At 43.7% G+C, this 20347-nt stretch overlaps 1 protein-coding gene across 1 annotated transcript in view; it reads left to right on the forward strand.

Annotated features, from left to right (window-relative positions):
- slc6a11b (solute carrier family 6 member 11b) overlaps positions 1-20347 on the forward strand; it is a 213863-nt gene that overhangs the window by 10200 nt on the left and 183316 nt on the right. The window contains exon 6 of the mRNA XM_072280326.1: positions 16752-16884. Within this exon, the coding sequence (XP_072136427.1) occupies positions 16752-16884 (133 nt within the window). The remainder of the gene's footprint in view (positions 1-16751; positions 16885-20347) is intronic.

Here is a 20347-nt window from a genome sequence, read left to right on the forward strand (position 1 = left end):
GGCCCCTTATTTAAGAAAGGATGTGCTAACATTGAAGAGTGTTCAGAAAAGGTTCATGAGAATGATTCTGGGAATGAAGAATTTATTGTATGGGGAGCGATTGATAGATCTGGGCCTATACTCATTAGAATTTAGAAGAATGAAGGGAGATCTCATTGAAACCTATGAATGTTGAAAGGCTGAGGTAGACTGGATGTGGAGAGGATGTTTCCCTTAGTGGTAGAGTCTAACCAGAGGGAATATCCTCAGAATAGAGGGATGTCCATTTAGAACGGAGATGAGGAGGAATTTTTTTTTACCCAATGGGTGGTGAATCTGTGGAATTCATTGCCACAGGTGGCTGTGGAGGCCAGGTTATTGGGTGAATTTAGAGTGGAGTTTAATAGGTTCGTGAATAGTCAGGGTGTGAAAGGTTACTAGGAGAAGGCAAGAGAGTGGGGCTGGGAGGGAAAATGGATCAGCCATGAAATGGCAGAGCAGACTCATTGGTCTGAGTGGCCTAATTCTGCTCATAGCTTATGGCCTTATGGTCTTTTCCCCATACTCTTGGTAATTTTCCTTTTCTTTCTGGGCCGTTTTTAAATTTCTGCAGTGGGTCAGCAGGAAAGAAAGTGTAGAAGAAGTGGGGTAAGCATTCCTTTCTGAAGCTTAAGGAAATTTTCAAAGTGTATTTGCATTCGAAGAATGTATAAATTATACAACCTTGAGATTTGTTTGCTTACAGTTGCAAACAAAGCAAGAAACCTGAAAGTCCACTTCCAAAGCCCACAGAGAAAGAGAAAAAAAAACGTGAATCAAATCATATAAAAAATAGAAGCGAGCAATAACAACAGAAAAAAAAACAAAATAAACAAGCTAATTAATTAGGTGCCGCCCGGCACGTAAATGCCAGCCAAGATCTGAGGTGATTGCCGATTGCGTCGCCTCTGATCTGGGCCGACATTTACGTGCCGGGCGGCACCTAATTAATTAGCTTGTTTGTTTCGGCTTTTTTCTTAAAGATGTGCTGGGTGCGTTCCGGCCACCGCTGCACTGCTGCATTCTTCGCGGCCCGGTATCAGTCCGCAGCCCGGAGGTTGGGGACCACCGCTGTAAAGCGTTGTGCTAACCATCACACTACTGTGTTGCCCCATCAGAACTAGGATAAGAAAAGTAGTACTCGTTTGTTGGGTCACGTTCCTACTTTGTTGGCACTTACACCAAGGCTACTGCCTTTCGCTTCCATCTTGGACATCTGAATTGCTGAGGCTCTGCTGTCTTTCTCACTGATCCACAGTCATGGCATAGACTCAGATGGGGTTGTCCAGGGACTGTCCCGGACAAGTAAAGTATTAAATGGCGCCAGGTCAAATACTGAAAATCACTGAAAATGGAATGGAAGGCCTGATCATTTTTCCCTCTCTTCCCAGTCTGCCTCCTCTCTCCTTCCTCGACCCCAAATGGATTAAAAATGTTAACTTTCGAAAGGGAAGTGGTGTCTGACTGAGTGTGCAGCAGGAGTTAAGGGAATAGGTTAAGGATTGTTTGCGGGATGTATGAAAGTTTCACATCATCCAATTTACATTGCATTTCACAGATACCCTGTCAAAGGGAGTGAAATGGTCAGAGCCATCACCTCACCAGGAGCCATCATCTGGGACCATTTTTAAAAAAATCTGTAGACTATTTAACTGATTTTACAAAAGTAGGAGTCCATATTTTTTGTCCACTTCAATTCAAACAGTGCGGTTTTAGTATTAGCAAACAAACTGAATTTATGTTGATATTTCAGATTTATTGTGATCTATCCCAGAAGTGCCTAACTCTAGTTTTACATAACATCCCAAGGTAAAACTCTGCAGTATTTTTCAGGCTAACATAATAGGAAAGCTGATTAGAACGAAGTAAGTAAAGCATCAGCCACTTTAAGAATTAACAAAGAGTGACTGACAGTTCAATTGTGAAAGACTTCCTTTGAACACCATGGAAACACGGTCTGCAAGTGTGGAAGTGCTCCACCGAGGATAAAATATCGACTTCTCATCCTTTCAATGGTGCTTCAGTACCTATTTGGTGGACAGGATTAATGTTTTAGTCCTCATTTGGGAAGGTAGTGTGTTGAAAGTCCTCAACATCAGTTCCAGGATTCAGGAGTATCCTGACAGCAGACAAAGGCAATGAAACCTACTCATGTCTATCTTCTGGTATCATTCAGCTGAAGTGTCTTTGCTGCGGCATATTGATTACCACTTGGGAGAAGCAATGATAAGTAGCGAGGGCAAATGAATGCATTTTGGGCTCACAAGAAAACAAATTCTCCCATTTATATACCATCTTTAACGAAAACAGTTTGTCTGAGAATGCTGGGGCAGTCACTGTGGTAACGTAGTAGACGACCAGATAACATGCAGTGCTTCAGCAACTTGAGAGGATTTGAAATCTTACCCAAGACCTTGAGGAGAGATGGTTGACTTTCGAAAAGGAAGTGGTGCCTGAGGGACAGAGGTAAACTTACATGATGTGATCCTCACCAGCGTAGCTTTCTCAAGTGCATGTATCTATGGCAGTGTCAGTGCCAATGCCTACTCTGGTGATGTGTGTTGCACTAACAGAATCAATAGACAGATGGAAAATATTGGAACTTAAGAACTAGAAGGAAGGAATATGCCGTTGTATCTGCTCTAACATTCAACAGGGACATTGATGAACTTTAACCCCAGTGCTACTTCCCTGCACTAATCACATATTTCTTAATATCTACAAATCCAGTAGTCTCTTCCTTAACATATTCAGTGCTTGTGTCACGACACACACCTGACCACGCCGGCCTCTGGGGTTTAGATGCTCCAGCCCTTTGCAGTATGGCTAGTTGGTATGTCCCCTTTAAAAATTCAGGCCCGCCCCAGTAATTGGCAGCCATGCTTTGACGCCAGGATTTTAATATTTAAAGTCCGCATGAACTGAGGTTCAGTGCTCAATCGTCGGTTCAACTTTGGATTCTCGTCTAGCATCTAGTTTAGAATCCTGTCTTCATTTCAGTCTTGTATCGTGCCTCGAGTCTAGTCTCGGATGCTCCAGGACTTCAGTCCTAACCATCCTCACCTAGGTCTCTTGTCACAACCCGAGGCACCACGACCATTCTGGGGGCAAGAATTTGAAAGGTGTACTGGCCTTTGCAAAAATAAATCTCTTCTTAGTTTTGACTTACCACAGTCAAGGGACATATCATCAACGACTTTAGAGATCAATTTTTAAAAAATGAAACAGTGTACAGGCCCAGTTTACTTAAGTTCTCCTCATACAACAAACCCACCTTCCTCATAATTAATCTAGCGAATGTTCACTTCATTCCATAATCACAAGTACATCCCTGTTTGGATAGGACAAGGGCACCTAAATCTATCAACACCTTTCCCTGCTTTTAACCAAACTTTCTCCACATTCTATTCTATCTTTATGTATTTGCTTATTCAATAATCCATTTATATTTTCCTGAAACATCTCTACATCTGCCTCACAACCTACTAGATTAGTATTGTCAGCAAATGTGGATTATAACTTGGTAGGTGCCTGGATTGTATTGTCAGAGGTAATAGTGGAAACAAATACTATACGGCATTCAAGATGCTTTAAGATATGTATTATGTGCAGGCAAAAATGTTTAGTTAAATTTGACATCATGTTTGGCAAAGACATCATGGGATGAATGGTCTGATCTTATGCTGTTCTGTGTTCATGATACACTGTGAACCAGGCTTTTGATGTAGACTGCAAATAGCTTGAATCCTAGCACTGATTCCTGTGGTGCCTCCACATCCAAAGCACCTTGTTATTCTTATGTATCGGTTTCTCCCTCGTAACGAACCTTCGTTCATGTCAGTCTGCAATCCTTAGGTCCATTAATTTTTCCAGTATCGTGTGCCCTAATCTTGTTTATGGTATTATGGGTGGTGGGGTGGAGATACATCACTACCGAAGGAGGTGTAAAATGGTCTTTCCCTCTGTTAAACCATAAGACCATAGGACATAGGAGCAGAATTAGGCTATTTGGCCCACGAGTTTGCTCTGCCATTCAGTCACGGCTGATCCTTTTTTTTTCCTCCTCAGCCCCACTCCCTGGCCTTCTCCCCGTAACCTTTGATGCCATTTCCAATCAACAGCCTATCGAGCTCTGCCTTAAATACACCCTATGACCTGGCCTCTACAGCTGCTTGTGGTAACAAATTCCACAAATTCACCACCCCCTAGCTAAAGAAATTTCTCCACATCTGTTTTAAATTGACGTTCCTCTGTCCTGAAGCTTTGCCCTCTTGTCCTAGTCTCCCTCACCGTGGGAAACTTCCTTTCTACATCTACTCTTTTCTAAGCCTTTCAACATTCGAAAGATTTCAATTATATCCCCCCAATCCTTCTAAACTGCAGTGAGTGTAGGCCTAGAACTATCAAACATTCCATGTACGATAACCCTTTCATTCCCAGAATCATCCTTGGGAACCTCCTCTGAACACTTTCCAATGCCAGCACATCTTTTCTTAGATGAGGTGCCCAAGATTGTCCACAATACACAAAGTGAGGCCTCGCCAGTGCTTTATAAAACCTCAGCATTACATCCCCGCTGTAGTATTCTGGACCTCTTGAAATGAATGCTAACATTGCATTTGCCTTCCTCACCACCTGCTCTGCCGGCAAGTTAATCCCAAGTCCCTTTGTATCTTAGATTTTTGGATTTTCTCCCCATTTAGAGAATAGTCTGCACATTTATTTCTACTACCAAAGTGCATGCCCATGCATTTTCCAACATTGTATTTCATTTGCAACTTACTTGTCCAATCTGCTAATCTCCTTCTGCAGCCTACCTGTTTCCTTAACACTACCTGCCCACCACCAATTTTCATATCATCTGAAAACTTAGCAACAAAGCCATCTATTCCATCATCTATATAATTGATAAACAGCATAAAAAGAAGCAGTCCCATCACTGACCCCTGTGGAACACCACTAGTCACTGGCAGCCAACCAGGAAAGGATCCTTTCATTCCCACTCGCTGCCTCCTACCAATCATCCAGTGCTCTAAACATGCCAGTAGCTTTCCTGTAATACCATGGGCTTTTAACTTGGTAAGCAGCCTCGTGTGTGGCACCTTGTCAAAGGCCTTCTGAAAGTCCAAATTTACAACATCCACTGCATCCCCTTTATCTATCCTACTTGTAATCTCCTCATAGAATTTCGACAGGTTTGTCAGGCAGGATTTTTCCTGTTGGAAACCAGGCTGACTTTGTACTCCCTTGTCCTGTGTCACCAAGTTCTCCATCACCTCATCCTTAACAATTGACTCTTAACATCTTCCCAACCACTGAAGTCAGGCTAACTGGCCTATAATTTCCTTTACTCCGCCTCCCTCCTTTCTTGGAAAGTGGAGTAACATTTGCAATTTTCATTGGACTCTGGCACCATGCCAGAGTCCAATGATTTCTCAGAGATCGTTACTGCAATCTCTACTGCTACCTCTTTCAGAACCCTAGGGTGCAGTTCAACTGCTCTGGGTGACTTACCCTTTGGTCTTTCAGCTTTTTGAGCACCCTCTCCCTTGCAATAGTAACTGCACTCACTTCTCTTCCCTCACACCCTTCAACATCTAGCACACTGCTAGTGTCATCCACAGTGAAGACTGATGCAAAATACTCATTTAGTTCATCTGCCATCTCCTTGACCCCTGTTACTATTTCTCTGGCCTCATTTTCCAGCTGTCCTATATCCACTCTCATCTCTCTTTATTTTTTGCATACTTGAAAAAGATTTTACGATCCACTTTGATATTGTTTGCTGGCTTGCTTTCATATTTCATCTTTTCCCTTCTAATGATTCATCTAGTTGCTCTCTGTAGGTTTTTAAACACTTCCTAATCCTCTGTCTTCCCACTAATTTTTGTTTTGTTGTATGCTCTCTCTTTTACTTTTACATTAGCGTTGACTTCCCTTGTCAGCCAAGGTTGTACTATTTTGCCATTTGAGTACTTCGTTGTTTTTGGAATACATCTATCCTGTATCTTCCTCATTTTTTCTAGAAACTCAAGCCATTGCTGCTCTGTTGTCATCCTTGCCAGCATCTCCTTCCAGTTTACTTTGGCCAACTCCTCTCTCATACCACTGTAATTTCCTTTACTCCACTGAAATACTGCTATGTCAGACTTTACTTTCTCCCTATCAAATTTCAAGTTGAACTCAATCATAATGTGATCACTGCCTCCTAAGGGTTCTCTTACCTTGAGCTTCCTGATCACCTCTGGTTCATTACATAGCGCCCAATACAGTATAGCTGATCCCCTAGTAGGGTCAACAACAAACCGCTCTGAAAAGCCATCTCATAGGCATTCAACAAACTCACTCTCTTGGGATCCATTTCCTAATCAACCTGCATGTTGAAATCTCCCATGACTATCATAACATTGCCCTTTTGACACATATTTTCTATTTCCTGCTGTAATCTGTGTTCCACCTCCCAGCTACAGTTGGGAGGCCTCTATATAACTGCCATCAGGGTCCTTTTACCCTTGTAGTTTCTTAACTCAACCCACAAGGATTCAACATCTTCTGATCCCATGTCACTTCTTTCTACTGATTTGATGCCATTCATTACCAGTAGAGCCACACCACCCCCTCTGCCCACCTTCCTATACCTCCAATAAAACATGTAACCTTGGACATTCAGCTCCCAACTACAACCATCCTTCAGCAACAGTTCATACCTGGCAATCTGTAATATTGCAACAAGATCATCCACCTTATTTCTTACACTATATGCATTTAGATACAATACCTTGAGTACTGTATTTGTTATACTTTCTGATTTTGCATCCCTAATGTTTTGATACTCAGCCTGTAGGCTGCAACTCAGTCCCATCACCTGCCTGCCCTTCCTGACAGTCTGACTGCATACTATCTTTGCTTTTGTACCATCTGTTCTATCCTGAGTCCCTTTACTGCAGTTCCCACCCACTTGGAAAATTGATTTAAACCCTCACCATCAGCTGTAACAAAGTGGCCCGCAAGAATATTGGTCCCCCTTGGGTTCAGGTGCAACATGTCACTTTTGTTCAGGTCATATCTCCCCCTGAAGGGATCGCGATGATCCAAGAACCTGAAGCTCCACCAGCTGCTCAGCCGTGCATTACTCTGCCAAATCATCCTGTTTCTACCCTCACTGCTGATCATCCTTGGGCAAGGTGTTGCACCTACTTAACCCCACTCACCCCAATCGCCATGGAGCAGGTCGTCTGAGCAGCTGGTGCATATCACAAGTCCTGGTTATGTAACCGCTGATGCCATGCAGGCAATCTCTGAAGGGTATTGATAATGGCTGGGGTCATTTGCCTTGTAAAGACACTGCCCTGAAGAAGGCATTGGCAAACTACTTCCGTAGAAGAATTTGCCAGGAACAATCATGGTCATGAGATCATTACTATATCACCCACATCATGTGACATGGCACATAATAATGATGTCATATGTCATGGCACATGATGATGATGAATCTTGTCTTTTGTGTGTCACCTTATCAAACACTTTCAAAGATTCAAATATACCAGTTCTACTTGTTTCCCCTTATGTTCTACTAATTACGGTCAAAAATTCCAACTGATTGGTCAAGCATGGCTTTCTTTTCATAAATCCAAGATTACTTAATCATAATTTTATTTACAGAGTGTCCTGTTTCTATGCATTAATAATAGGTTTCAAACTTTTCTTGACCACTGTCAACCGGCTAACGGGTTTTCTCCCTCCTTTATTAATCAGTGGAACTACAGTTGCTAGCTTCCTGCTGCTGCCTGTAAGGAGATTATACGTTCTCCCCATGACCATGCAAGCTTCCCCTGGGTGCTCCGGTTTCCCACAGCCCAAAGATTAGTAGATTAGGTTAGGATTAGATTGGGAGATTGCTGGGTGGTGCCACTTGAAGGGCTGGAAGAGCTTCCTCCACTCTGTATCCCAATAAATATATAAATGCTATGATCTATAGAAATATTCAAGTTGACAGTCAGTGCATCCAGTATCCAGGGAAGCAGGAAATAATTCTGATATTTTCCTAATCCTCAGGCCTACTGCATTTTGGGAGCGTTGTACTTCTTTCTCGGCCCAAAACATTGACTGTACCTCTTCCTAGAGATGCTACCTGGCCTGCTGCGTTCACCAGCAACTTTTACGTGTGTTGCTTATCCTTAACTTCTTTTTTTGGCCATGTTGATTCACTTGTACTGTTGTGTTACTGTACCTGGAAGGGACATACACTCAGCGCCCACTTTATTTGGTACCTTCTGAAACTGATAAAGTGGTACTGAGTGTATGTTCGTGGTTGTCTCTTACTGTAGCCCATCCACTTCAACTTTTGACTCGTTGTGCATTCAGAGATGCCCTCCTACACACCATTGTTGTAATGTGTGGTTAATTGAGTTACTGTCACCTTCCTGTCAGCTTGAAGCAGTCTGGCCATTCTCCTTTGACCTTCTTCATTAACGAAGCATTTTCCCCCACAGAACTGCTGCTCGCTGGATGTTTTTTTCTTTATTTCACACCATTCTCTGTAAACTCTAGAGACTGTTGGTGGTGAAAATCCCAGGAGATCAGCAGTTTCTGAGATACTCAAACCACTCCATCTGGCACAAACAGTCATTCAATGGTCAAAGTCACTTAGATCACATCTTTTCCATTCTGATATTTGGTCTGAACAACAGCTGAACCTCTTGACCATCTCTGCATGCTTTATGCTTTAAGTTGCTGCCACATGATTGGTTGATTAGATGTTTACATTGTTGTCGTTGTTGTTCATCCATCATAGTCGAAGATGACCATGGCTTCACAGTCAAATGGGAGATTGGTGGCTGTGGGTCCGGAGGTGACTGATGAGGCCAATCCGGGCCCTGAAGGCTCGCCCACATGTGGGACACAAGTGGGTGGGTGCTGTCGTGGCAGTGGATGCTGCTTGGGCCTTGCGCACAGCACGCTTTCGTTGCGCCCCGATGATGCGCCTGACTTCAGCTGCACGGGCTCCTGTGGTGATCTTGCTGCGCCAAACTGGACGGTCGAGGGCAAGCGTCTCCCACGTGTTGGTGTCGACACCCAGGCCTTTGAGGAACGCTTTCAGGCAGTCTTTGTAACGTTTCTTCTGCCCCCCGACTGAGCGCTTGCCCTGACACAGTTCTCCGTACAGCAGCTGCTTAGGCAATCGGCTGTCTGGCATTCTGACCACATGTCCAGCCCACCTGACTTGGGCTTTCAGCAGGAGGGTGTAGACACTGCAGAGCCCAGCTCATTCCAGGATTTCCGTGTCGGGGACTTTGTCCTGCCACCTGATGTGGACCAGTCTGCGGAGACAGCTCAGGTGAAAGTGGTTGAGCTGTTTGGCGTGTCTGCTGTAGACAGTCCAGATCTCGCTGGCGTAAAGGAGGGTGGTAAGGACCACTGCATAGTAGACCTTCAGCTTGGTGGTAAGGCTGAGTCCTCTCCGCTCCCAGACGTTCTCACGGAGTCTCCCAAAGGCGGCGCTGGCTTTGGCAATCCTGTTGTTGACCTCAGCGTCTATGTTCATTGCGCGAGAGAGTATGCTGCCCAGGTAGGTGAAGTTGTCGGCTGCCTGGAGGTTCTGGCCCTTCACCGTGATGCGCGGCTCCTGGTATGGCTTTCCTGGGACAGGCTGGTACATAACTTCGGTCTTTTTGGTGCTGATAGTGAGACCGAAGTTATCGCAGGCTTGTGAGAAGCAGTCCATTTCACGCTGCATCTCCTGCTCTGTGCTGGCGTTGAGTGCGCAGTCATCAGCAAACAACAAGTCTCTGATGACAGTCTCTCGCACCTTTGTAACTGCCTGCAGGCGCCTAAGGTTGAACAACCTGCCATCAGTCCTGTATCTGATGTGGATTCCTTCTTCGTAGTTATGGAAGGCATCTGTCAGCGTGGCAGAGAATACCATACTGAACAGAGTCGGGGCAAGAACACAGCCTTGTTTGACGCCATTTGTCACTGGGAAAGCCTCCGACTCGTCGCCTTCATCCAGAACTTTCACCATCATACCGTCGTGGAACTGCTGGACGACTGTGATGAACTTGCTGGGGCAGCCAAACTTCTCCATGATCTTCCATAAGTCTTCTCTGTTGACCGTATTGAAAGCCTTGGTTAGATTGACAAAGGTCACGAAGAGGTCGCTGTGTTGCTCCTGGCATTTTTCCTGGAGTTGGCGCGCAGCAAAAATCATGTCCGCGGTCCCATGTTCAGCACAGAAGCCGCACTGGCTTTCTGGGAGCAGACCTTGCTCAAGGTGTTGGAGAAGGGGGTTGAGCAGGACGCGGGCCAGAATCTTGCCCGCAATGGAAAGAGGGAGATGCCTCGGTGGTTGTCGCAAGACTGGTGGTTGCCTTTCCTCTTGTAGATGTGGAATATGCTGGCATCTTTCAGCTGTTGTGGGACCTGTCCCTTTTTCCACATGGACTGGAAGAGTACAGTCAGCTTCTGCATCATGACAGGGCCTCCTGCTTTGTATACCTCAGCAGGGATTGCATCGGGTCCTGGCACTTTGCCACAGGAGAGTTGCTCCACTACCTTCCTGACTTCATCTACTGTGGGGAGGGTGTCGAGCTTCTTGTTGATCTCTACCTGGGGCAGGCGGGCAATGGCCTCGTTGTTGATGTCGGCAGGGCGGTTAAGGATGTTGTTAAAGTGCTCAGCCCACCGATCCAGAATCTGCTTCTTCTCTGTCAGCAACTGCGTCTCATCTGCGTTGAGGAGAGGTGAGGAGTCGGAGTACTGGGGTCAGTATACAGCCTTAAGTGCATCATAGAAGCGCTTTATGTCGTGGCTGTCTGCATAGCCCTGGATTTCATCAGCCTTCTTGCTGAACCAGCTGTCCTGCATCTCGCAAAGTTTTTTCTGCACCTTTCTTCTTGCGTTGGTAAAGGCATCTTTCTTGGTTAGCGACGTGGGGTCATTCTGATGCGCTCTGTAATGTTGATGTTTCTCCGTTAGTAGTGCCTGTACTTCTTCATCATTCACATCGAACCAGTCTTGGTTTCTTCGGGTTGCTGGTCCGAGATGTTCGAGGGCGGTAGTGTAGACAGCGTCTCTGAAGGCCGTCCACTGTTCCTCAACGCTGGTCCCGTCTTCCTGTGGTGTGTCTGGCAGTCTGCCTTCAAGGTCATCGACGAGTTCTTCTGCAACCCTGCTGCTTTTCAGCTTGGAGACATTCAGCCTTTTTGCAGTCTTCTGCCCTTGAGGTCTTCTCATTGGCAGAATGCGAAGCCTGAACTTGGACACAATGAGGCGGTGGTCGGTCCAGCAGTCGGCACCACACATGGCTCTCGTCACTCTGACATCCATCCTGTCCCTCTTCCTGGTGATGATGTAGTCAATCAGATGCCAGTGCTTCGAGCGTGGGTGCATCCATGACGTCTTCTTACGGGTGGGTAGGCGGAACAGGGTGTTGGTGATGACAAAGTCGTGTGTGGCACACGTCTTGAGGAGCAGAAGGCCGTTGTTGTTACACTTGCCAGTGCCGTGTCTTCCAATGATCCCTTCCCAGGTTTGGTGGTCTGTCCCTACTCTGGCATTGAAGTCCCCGAGAACGATGAGCTTCTCTGACTGTGGGATTGCTGAGATGAGGGCGTCGAGTTCTTCATAGAACTCTTCTTGTTTGCAAGTGGGAGCGGAAGTGTCATCAGGCGGTCGTTGATGCTCTCTGGGTGCTTGGTGAGTTTACGGGCGAGGTTAGAATTGATGGCAAATCCCACGCCTGCTTCTCGTCGTTCAGCGCCACTGCAACTGCTCCAGAAGAACGTGTATCCACCACTACGTTCTGTCAGCTGGCCCTTGTCTGCTAGGCGCGTTTTGCTGAGAGCTGCTATGTCCACGTTGTAGCGAGCTAGCTCTTTTGCAACCAGTGCAGTTCTTCTCTCTGGTCTGTCTGCCTTGATGTTATCCCGCAGAGTTCTCACGTTCCATGTGCCAAGGTTGAGCACCATCACTTTCTTCCGCGTTGGGTTTGAAGTCATGACTTGCGCTTGACTTGGGTTAAAGTGAGGGAGAGTTGCGCAGGTCGTCAGCCTCACTCTCTCGTCCCGGCCTATCTGGACCCAGTGGCAAGACATAGTCGAGACGGCTGGAGATAAGTCAGGATGCAGTGGATGGCCAGCAGTGTTCTGTGTGTCTCACTGTGCCCTCTTAGCGCTCCACGACACATTGCTGAGAATCGCCTTTCTGCCCGTTGAACCAGTGATGGTTTCTTCCGCGCAGTCTGCCGAATCCAGGCTTCACACGCTAGGTAGACAAGCCCTGAGTGTTGTGGGTCTACGGCAGTTCTTGCGGCGTGCTCGCAAGCCTCCCTACCCATTGTTGGGCATCCTCATCCGCCTTTGCAGCTGTTGGGAGATGCCTCCTCTTCCACCTGCTCCGTCGTTGGGATGATCACCTAGTGGTGTGGTAATGACACCACCCCCTCACTTGTTTTTGCCCGCTAGCTGCTCCACCTTCGCCGGGTCCTGCAGCTGCTCCCAACCGTACCAGGCGGCGGGGGCGGGCGGCGGCGGTCGCGACGAGTGGCAGGCTAGCTCCAGGTCTCGGGCCCCGCCCGCCACCGCCTCGCCTTATACCTGTATAATAGGTCCAGTGTCAGTTCGGCGGCCTCGGCTGGGAGTCTCGGCGCTCACGACCCGGGGTCGGCTCGACCTCGGCCGGGTGTCTCGGCGCTCACGGCCCGGTGTCGGCTCGACCTCGGCCGGGTGTCTCGGCGCTCACGGCCCGGTGTCGGCTCGACCTCGGCCGGGTGTCTCGGCGCTCACGGCCCGGTGTCGGCTCGACCTCGGCCGGGTGTCTCGGCGCTCACGGCCCGGTGTCGGCTCGACCTCGGCCGAGGTCGAGTCAGATGTTTACATTAACAAGTAGGTGTACAGGTGTACCTAATAAAGTGGCCACTGAATTTATAGCATGTGAATTATAAGCTATGTACTTAGTCCTTAAATTTAACGTTGGCACCTACATAGGGCTAGAGAAGCATGTTGAGGAAAGCGGCAAAGAAATTAAATAAATACTTGCTTTCACAGAAGAAGAATGCTTGAATGCTTGTCAAATTTTCTAATGTAGCTTCCCAAACTACCATAACCAATTTACAGCTTATGCCTTGGTAGTTTGCTTTATTCAGATCTCAGGTGTGAACCAAACTACTTGCAAATTTTATTTGACCCTTAACGTCTGATTCAGCTGCGTATAAGCACTCCAATTAAATCTGTTCCCTTCCCTCTCCCCCTAACCCTGCATATTCTGTCCTTTCAAATATCAATCCTACTCTCCTATAAGTGTTACAAACTGCTTCAACTTCTGCGTTTGCTGTAAAAATAATTTTCTTCATGCCACTTTTGGCTCTTTTACCTTTATTCCAAACCTAGTTTTTCCAAAGGAAGTGATTTCACTCTTCCAGCACCATTAATGATTTTATTTTGCTGTCAGGTATTCTGAAGCATGGGAACAGCTCTACAACTGAGCTCACACCTACCATCAAGCGGCCATTTACCCTAATTTCATATTTGCCCTCTTTGATTCTGCTGATACAACATCTCCAGAGATAGCATGGTAGTGTAGTGGTTAGCACAATGTGTTACAGTACAGGCGACCCAGGCTCAATTCCTGCTGGTGCCTGTAAGAAGTTGGTATATTGTTGGTTTCCATCAGATGCCCTGGTTTCCTCCTACAGTCCAAAGAGATACTGGTTAGTAGGTTAATTGGTCATTGTAAATTGTCCTGTGACTTCTGCGCAGTGCAGCTTGAAGGGCTGGAAGGGCTGTATGTCAATAAATTTTTTAAAAAAATCTATCTGTCACTAAGGGGCAATTTGCAGCATTGATAGTTCTTGATTAGTAGGGGTGTCAAAGGTTATCGGAAGAAGGCAGGAGAATGGGGTTGAGGAGGATAATGAGTCAGTCATGGTGGAATGATGGAGTCACCTGGTTATAGAGAAAATGTTTTATTTCCACGTGGACAGCACCAGAAGTCAAAATTGAACCCTGTTTGCTGGATTTGTGAGACAGCAGCAATATTAACTCTGCCAACAGACCACTCATCTCCTTTTTTTTTAGCAGCACTAAATGAGGTAGGTTTAGAATATAAATGTTAGCTCAAAAAACTATGCCTCTGTGGATCTTCAGCAGAGCACAGCGTATCCCTCCTTATACCACTATCATTAAAATAAGCAACGGGTTCAAGGGGAGTGTAAAAGATCATGAGTGGAGCTCTACAAGGCATGTCGGAACAGGTGATCCCACCTTGGTGAAGCTACAACACAGGACTAAAAGTGCACTAAGCAACCAAAGCACAAAGTTCTTGAAATAGTTAAGGGATGTCACAGATGATGTACCAGATCAAAGTTACACAGTTCTGTCATATCCTGCCGGGAATGGACCATTCAGATCAGAGCAGGATGAGGCCCCATGATCGTCCCAATCCCTGACGAGTGAATCCAGCTGGAGAGTACACAAGTAGGTTGAAATGAAGACTTTGGGCCCTGACAATATCTCATCAATAGTTTTCTTTGAGAGTGTTAGGGCATTTTCTGGATATATAATAAATATTAAGTTTAACAGCAGCCAATCTTCAGACATGAAGGTGGATGTTAGATTAAATTTGAAATTTAGATTAAATGTGAACACTAGTTGATTGAAAACCAGATTATGCTGATTAATATTCATTTTGGGTGCCTGGAGTGTGGGTGCAAAGAAGGAGGTGTGTGAAAAATATATGTAATTTAAAGGAAGCATTATAACTAGAATTGTCTTGCTGTTATCTTTGATCTTTAGCCTGTAAAATGTCATGTAAGATTGGGTCAAGCAGGCTTCTTCCTCTGAGAGTGTCTCATTTTTTGAATAAAGTACTTCTGTATCCACTAGTTTTAGTGTCTCTCTGGTGACTTTGTTCACATTACAATAGAGGGCATACTCTGGAACTACCCACACCTCCAGCCATTATGCTGCAGTACAACTGTGCAATGTGGACAATTGTCACCTATTTCAACCATCAAGCAAGTGTTAGAAAGTGACTGAAATGCAAGAATCAGCAGGTTCCAAAAATAAAAACAGAAAATGCTCAACACGCAGTAGGACAGGAAGCATCTGCTGGAAGAGTAACAGTGATACCCGGACCAGATGAACTGCACCCTAGCGTCCTGAAGGAGATAGTGGTAGAGTTTGTGGAGGCATTAGTGTGATCTTTCAAGAATCATTGGACTCTGGCATAGTTCTGTAGGACTGGAAAATTGCAAATGTCGCCCCACTCTTTAAGAAAGGAAATTATGGACTAGTTAGCCTGACCTCAGTGGTTGGGAAGATGTTGGAGTCAATTATTAAGGAGAGTACTTGGTGACATGGGACAAGGTGGGACAAAGTCAACATGGTTTCCTTAAGGGAGAATCTTGCCTGATGAACCTATTGGAATTCTTTGAGGAGATTACAAGTAGGATAGATAAAGGGGATGTAGTGGATGCTGTATGTTTGGATTTTCAGAAGGCCTTTGACTAGGTGCCACATATGAGGCTCTAATTGGTGTTGGAGGTGACACAATACACACATGAGCAAAAATTATGCAATAATCTTCAAATAGCAATGATAAATCTTTGACCAGAGGAACAAAATAATGAATTGTACTTTCCTTGGAAAATTTCTCATGTTTCTTCAAACATAAGAATTTTGCTCTTTGTCAAGTTTTTCAGGTGTGCATGTATCTCAGATAAACTTAACTTTGATAAACTTACAGTCATTAGTCCCCAACACTCCGGCATCTTTGGATTAATAAATAGTTGAACATGGTTGAAACATTGGAGAGTTTCAACCAGTTCTGACCATCAAACTTTAGAAAATATATGAAAGTCCTAGAGTGTAAAGAATACCAAAATGGTTCTATGGATGAGGGATTTCCACTGAAATGACTGAGTAGAGAAACGGGGATTCTCCTCGGAGCAAGGAAAGTGAGAGAAAATTTCATAACGATATCCAAGGATATTACTGACTTGGACTACATGCAGACCCTTCCTTAATGCAACCTAAATTTTATATTAATATGCTAAAGTCCTACATTTAAAAGCTATAAAACCTATATTGCATTTAGGAGAATCAAGATTGCAGCTAGAGTTTAGAATCATCAAATTCAGTATCATATTATAGAAATCTATATTATATAAAATATTTAATATAGAATTATTGTAGAATAATAGATACATTATTATTATAAATAAACTTGTTACTTACTACATACACCAGTTAGGGTGCAATCTGCAGTTACCTTATAAGGTAACCGTAGCCTTCAGCCAGGAGCAGATGTCATCAGGTGGTTCCCAACCTTCACCGAGTGTTTCGACCCTTAACCACGACACTCTCCAGTTGGTGGGCTGGCAGTGGTGGCCAAATCACTGCCCATCTGCTCGTGGCTTCCAGCTCCCCTCCTCTCGCCTACTGCAAATCCAACAAGAGGCTTGTTCTGCCTCTTCCCCCATCCTACGAGCTGCTTGTTTTTTGCACCTTTCATCCAGGCCCAGATCTGACAACAACCGCCGTTTAGGGTGTATTAACTTCATCAAAAAGTCACACCAATTAAGTGTATTTATAGAGATGTTATATATACTGTTTTCAGTTATAATTTCTGGCTAAAAATGACAGTTGCCAAATTGTTATCTGGTACTTTTTACAGCAGTTTATGAAAAATATATTTAAATATGTTTTTTTTGATCAAATGTTCTTGATAATTCTTAGACGTAGAGTGCTTGGATTATCAAAAGGAATTGAATATATTGGACACGTACGATGGGAACTGGCTCTATGTCTTCTTGCTGCTTGGATAATTTGTTATTTCTGCATTTGGAAAGGACCAAAGTCCACTGGAAAGGTAAGCTTAAACCTTCTTATTTAGTCCTATTAAAAACTTGAGACTGAACTACAGGCATCGTTGAATGCTGTTTTAAAAGGTAGATTGGAGAATCCAGTTCTCTGATAGGAATATGCGTTGGCTTCTTAGCAATGGTATTTAATAAAGTTTGACATCACTGAATCTAATTCTACTGCAAAATTAGTTATTTATTTTAGTTTGGATTAAAACTAATAGATGATATGCATTGCTTCCAAGTAAACTGACAATAGGAATATGCTAAGCTACTGTCCTCCTACCTTATAAAATTGTACAACTTATGCAGAAATAACTGATTTTGTCTTTAAAACTATTTTCTTTTATACTTACCTCATCATTACTAGTTTTTAATCTGAAAGGTGATGGGTTATGTACAGTTTTCTCATAGACTGGCATCTCTTATATTTAGTTTTGTTACTGTATTTGGTAGGCCCCACAATGCTATCATTCACTGCCATACTCCCCTCTTTAGGTGAAAATGAAGAATTACCACAACTGAGCATTTATTCATTGCTGTAATAAAAAAAATCAATGGTTACAAGTTTAATAGAGTAAACGGGTGTTCCCCATTTGCCAATTGAGGAACATCCCATTTTGTGCCTAGTTCCCTCTGGAGGCATATTAAGCACCAAGAAAACACATTCAATCGGAGAATTCTTGGCTAAAGTTGAAATATAATTGTCTAACTTATTGCTGTCATTGGTTGTTGGCCACTAAATTTAAATGGAAAGCTGTACATGTAACACAAAGTATTATGTATAAATATTTTTACAAGATGTATAGACATCAGGGAGGAGGTATAGGAACCCGAGAACATTTGCAGATGCTGAAAATCCAAAGCAACACACACAAAATGCTGAAGGAACTTGGTAGGTCAGGCAGCATCTATGGAAAAGTGTAAACAGTTGGTGTTTCAGGCTAAAACCCTTCAAGGCCCTTCTTTGAGTCCTGAAGGAGTTACAGGAGCCTGAAGGCACACTCTCATTGATTCAGGAACAGCTTCTTCCCCTCTGCTATCAGATTTCTGAATGGACATTGAACCCATAAACAGTACCTCAATACTTTTTTGCACTAATGTACTGCTGCTATACAACAACAAATTTCACAACAATTGCTGTTGATATTAAGCCTGATTCTGGTAATAATAATCAGAGTAGTGATAAAGCCAGTACCAAATTATAGCAATGTTATACTTGCTCAGGATCTCCAGCATCTCTTGTGTATATGAGCAAATTTATTATTTGCTTCTGAATTCACAACAAATAATTGAGATGGGATGGTGTTTTAAATCAGAAACTTTTACAGCATTCGTAGTCAACATCGAAGTAAATTTTATTATCAAAGTACATATATGTCACCACTTACAACCCTGAGATTCTTTTTCCTGCGGGCATACTCTGCAAATCTATGGAATAGTGACTATAGCAGGGTCAATGAAATATCAACCAGAGTGCAGAACACAACTGTGCAAATGCAAATATAAACAAATAGCAATAAATAATGAGAACATGAGATAACAAGGAAAAAATTCCTTTAAGTGAGATCCTTGGTTGTGGGAACATCCCAATGGATGGGCACTGAGAGTAGTTATCCCCATTTTGTTCAAGAGCCTGATGGTTTAAGAGTAGTAACTGTTCTTGAACTTGGTGGTGCAGGTCCTGAGACTCCTGTGTCTTCTTAATAGGCAGTAAAGGAAGTTTATAATAATTAGTTGAAACATCTTTGGTGGCACATTTAGAAATGAGTGTAAAGACACTCAGTCATCATACCTGTATAGAGGAGTGCATAAACCTTAGTTTAAGATAATTCCCCCTGTGTGTTTATAAGCACAACCCAGTCTGTGTTCCATATGGGATGTGCTGTGCTTTTTTTAAACAGTGGAAAAAAACAGGTTATGCTTTGGAATAAATAAGTTTGTTTGAATACTTTTGTGAGAATAATAGCAAAATGTGCAAACCAAGCAGACATTATTTTTGGGCTGGCCTCATCTTCCTTACATTAACGCTAATTAAGTTGCTATTTTATCCATAAAATGGCACGCTCATTGGAGGGGGACAAATATCCTAGCAAGGAAATTTGCTTTTGCTGCAGGGAGGTCTTACAGTAGTTTTGACACAGGAGTGAGACCCGAGAAAGCAAAGTCAGTGAGAAGACAGAGGTGTAACGGCCAAAGAATGTAAGCATAGCTATCAGAATAACCATGTTTACAGTAAAAGGGTACAGAGTCATAGAAAGGTACAACACCAAAACAGGCCCTTTGGCCCATCTAGTCCATGCTGAGCCATTTATAATATAAGGCCACTGCTTTAAATTTCATTTATTTCAACGTATGCAGCTTAACAGGTACAGCAGATGAACCGAGAGTGTGGATTGCTTCTAGCGACTGGGGTATTGTGGCCTTGAGAAAAAGGTGGCCGACAGAAGGAGAGGCTCAATTTTCTGGGATATCGATGTTCTGGGCATGACAGAAGGACTGATAGGAGTGGAGGGGTGTTGCCTTTTTGATAAGGAAAGACATAACTGTAGTGCTTAGAGAAGATTCTCTTCAGGGATCATTGAAGGAGAATGTAGAAATAAGGGGATGGTCACCTTTGCAGGGCTATGTTATAGACACCACCCCAATAATCAGTGGGATCTTGAGAAGCACATATGTCAGGGAATTTGCATGAAATAGCTTCTGACAACCAGGCCCAGCCCCTAGCCGTCAAGTGTGGCTTAGCTAGTAGAGACAATTCTCCTTTTGTTAATTTTTTTTTTTCAGTTCTACTATTGTCAACTCAAACATCCATTTCTAACATACCCCGTTCTTAAAACATCAATCATTCTTTAATTTCTTTGCTTTAACTCCCATGTTTTCTTTTTAGCCAGTTTATGTTTTTCCCCCCCTTTCCACAAGCTAGACCACGACCTTATCCTTGTGACTGATGATGGGTTGACTCCCAGTGAATCTGCTGACTCCTACAATTTGACTTTTGCTTCTCGGAGTGCTCCGAGTTTCTGCCATAGGCTTCTAAGCATCTTTTGTGTGCCCTTGACAGGACTGTTATCCAATTACACGGCTGTTCAGTCTGATGTTACCATAAGTTTTAGGATGTCATCAAGATTAAACGGTGACAGGATTTTCCTGAATGTGCAGCATTTTAAATCTGTCAAAGTGGTGTCAGTTAACAAAAGATTCCTCCACTTCAGATCGTACAGGAATGCTGAACTGTTGTGCCCATCGACATATGGTCCAGTGAATGGTTACAAAGTTGAAACAGATCTGTATAAAACATTCAACACAGTTTTTCTCAGCGCCAAGGAACATAAATGGGATTAAGATCATGTTGAACAAACAGATTTACAATAGGTATCTGCAAAGACAAACAATCTTAAATTAGAATCTTATTCTCAGAATGGAAGATATATAATTTTAGTATGTAAAATTTATAAAATATATAAATGT

Source organism: Mobula birostris, chromosome 16 (assembly GCF_030028105.1).
Source record: "Mobula birostris isolate sMobBir1 chromosome 16, sMobBir1.hap1, whole genome shotgun sequence".
Taxonomy (NCBI): Eukaryota; Metazoa; Chordata; class Chondrichthyes; order Myliobatiformes; family Myliobatidae; genus Mobula; species Mobula birostris.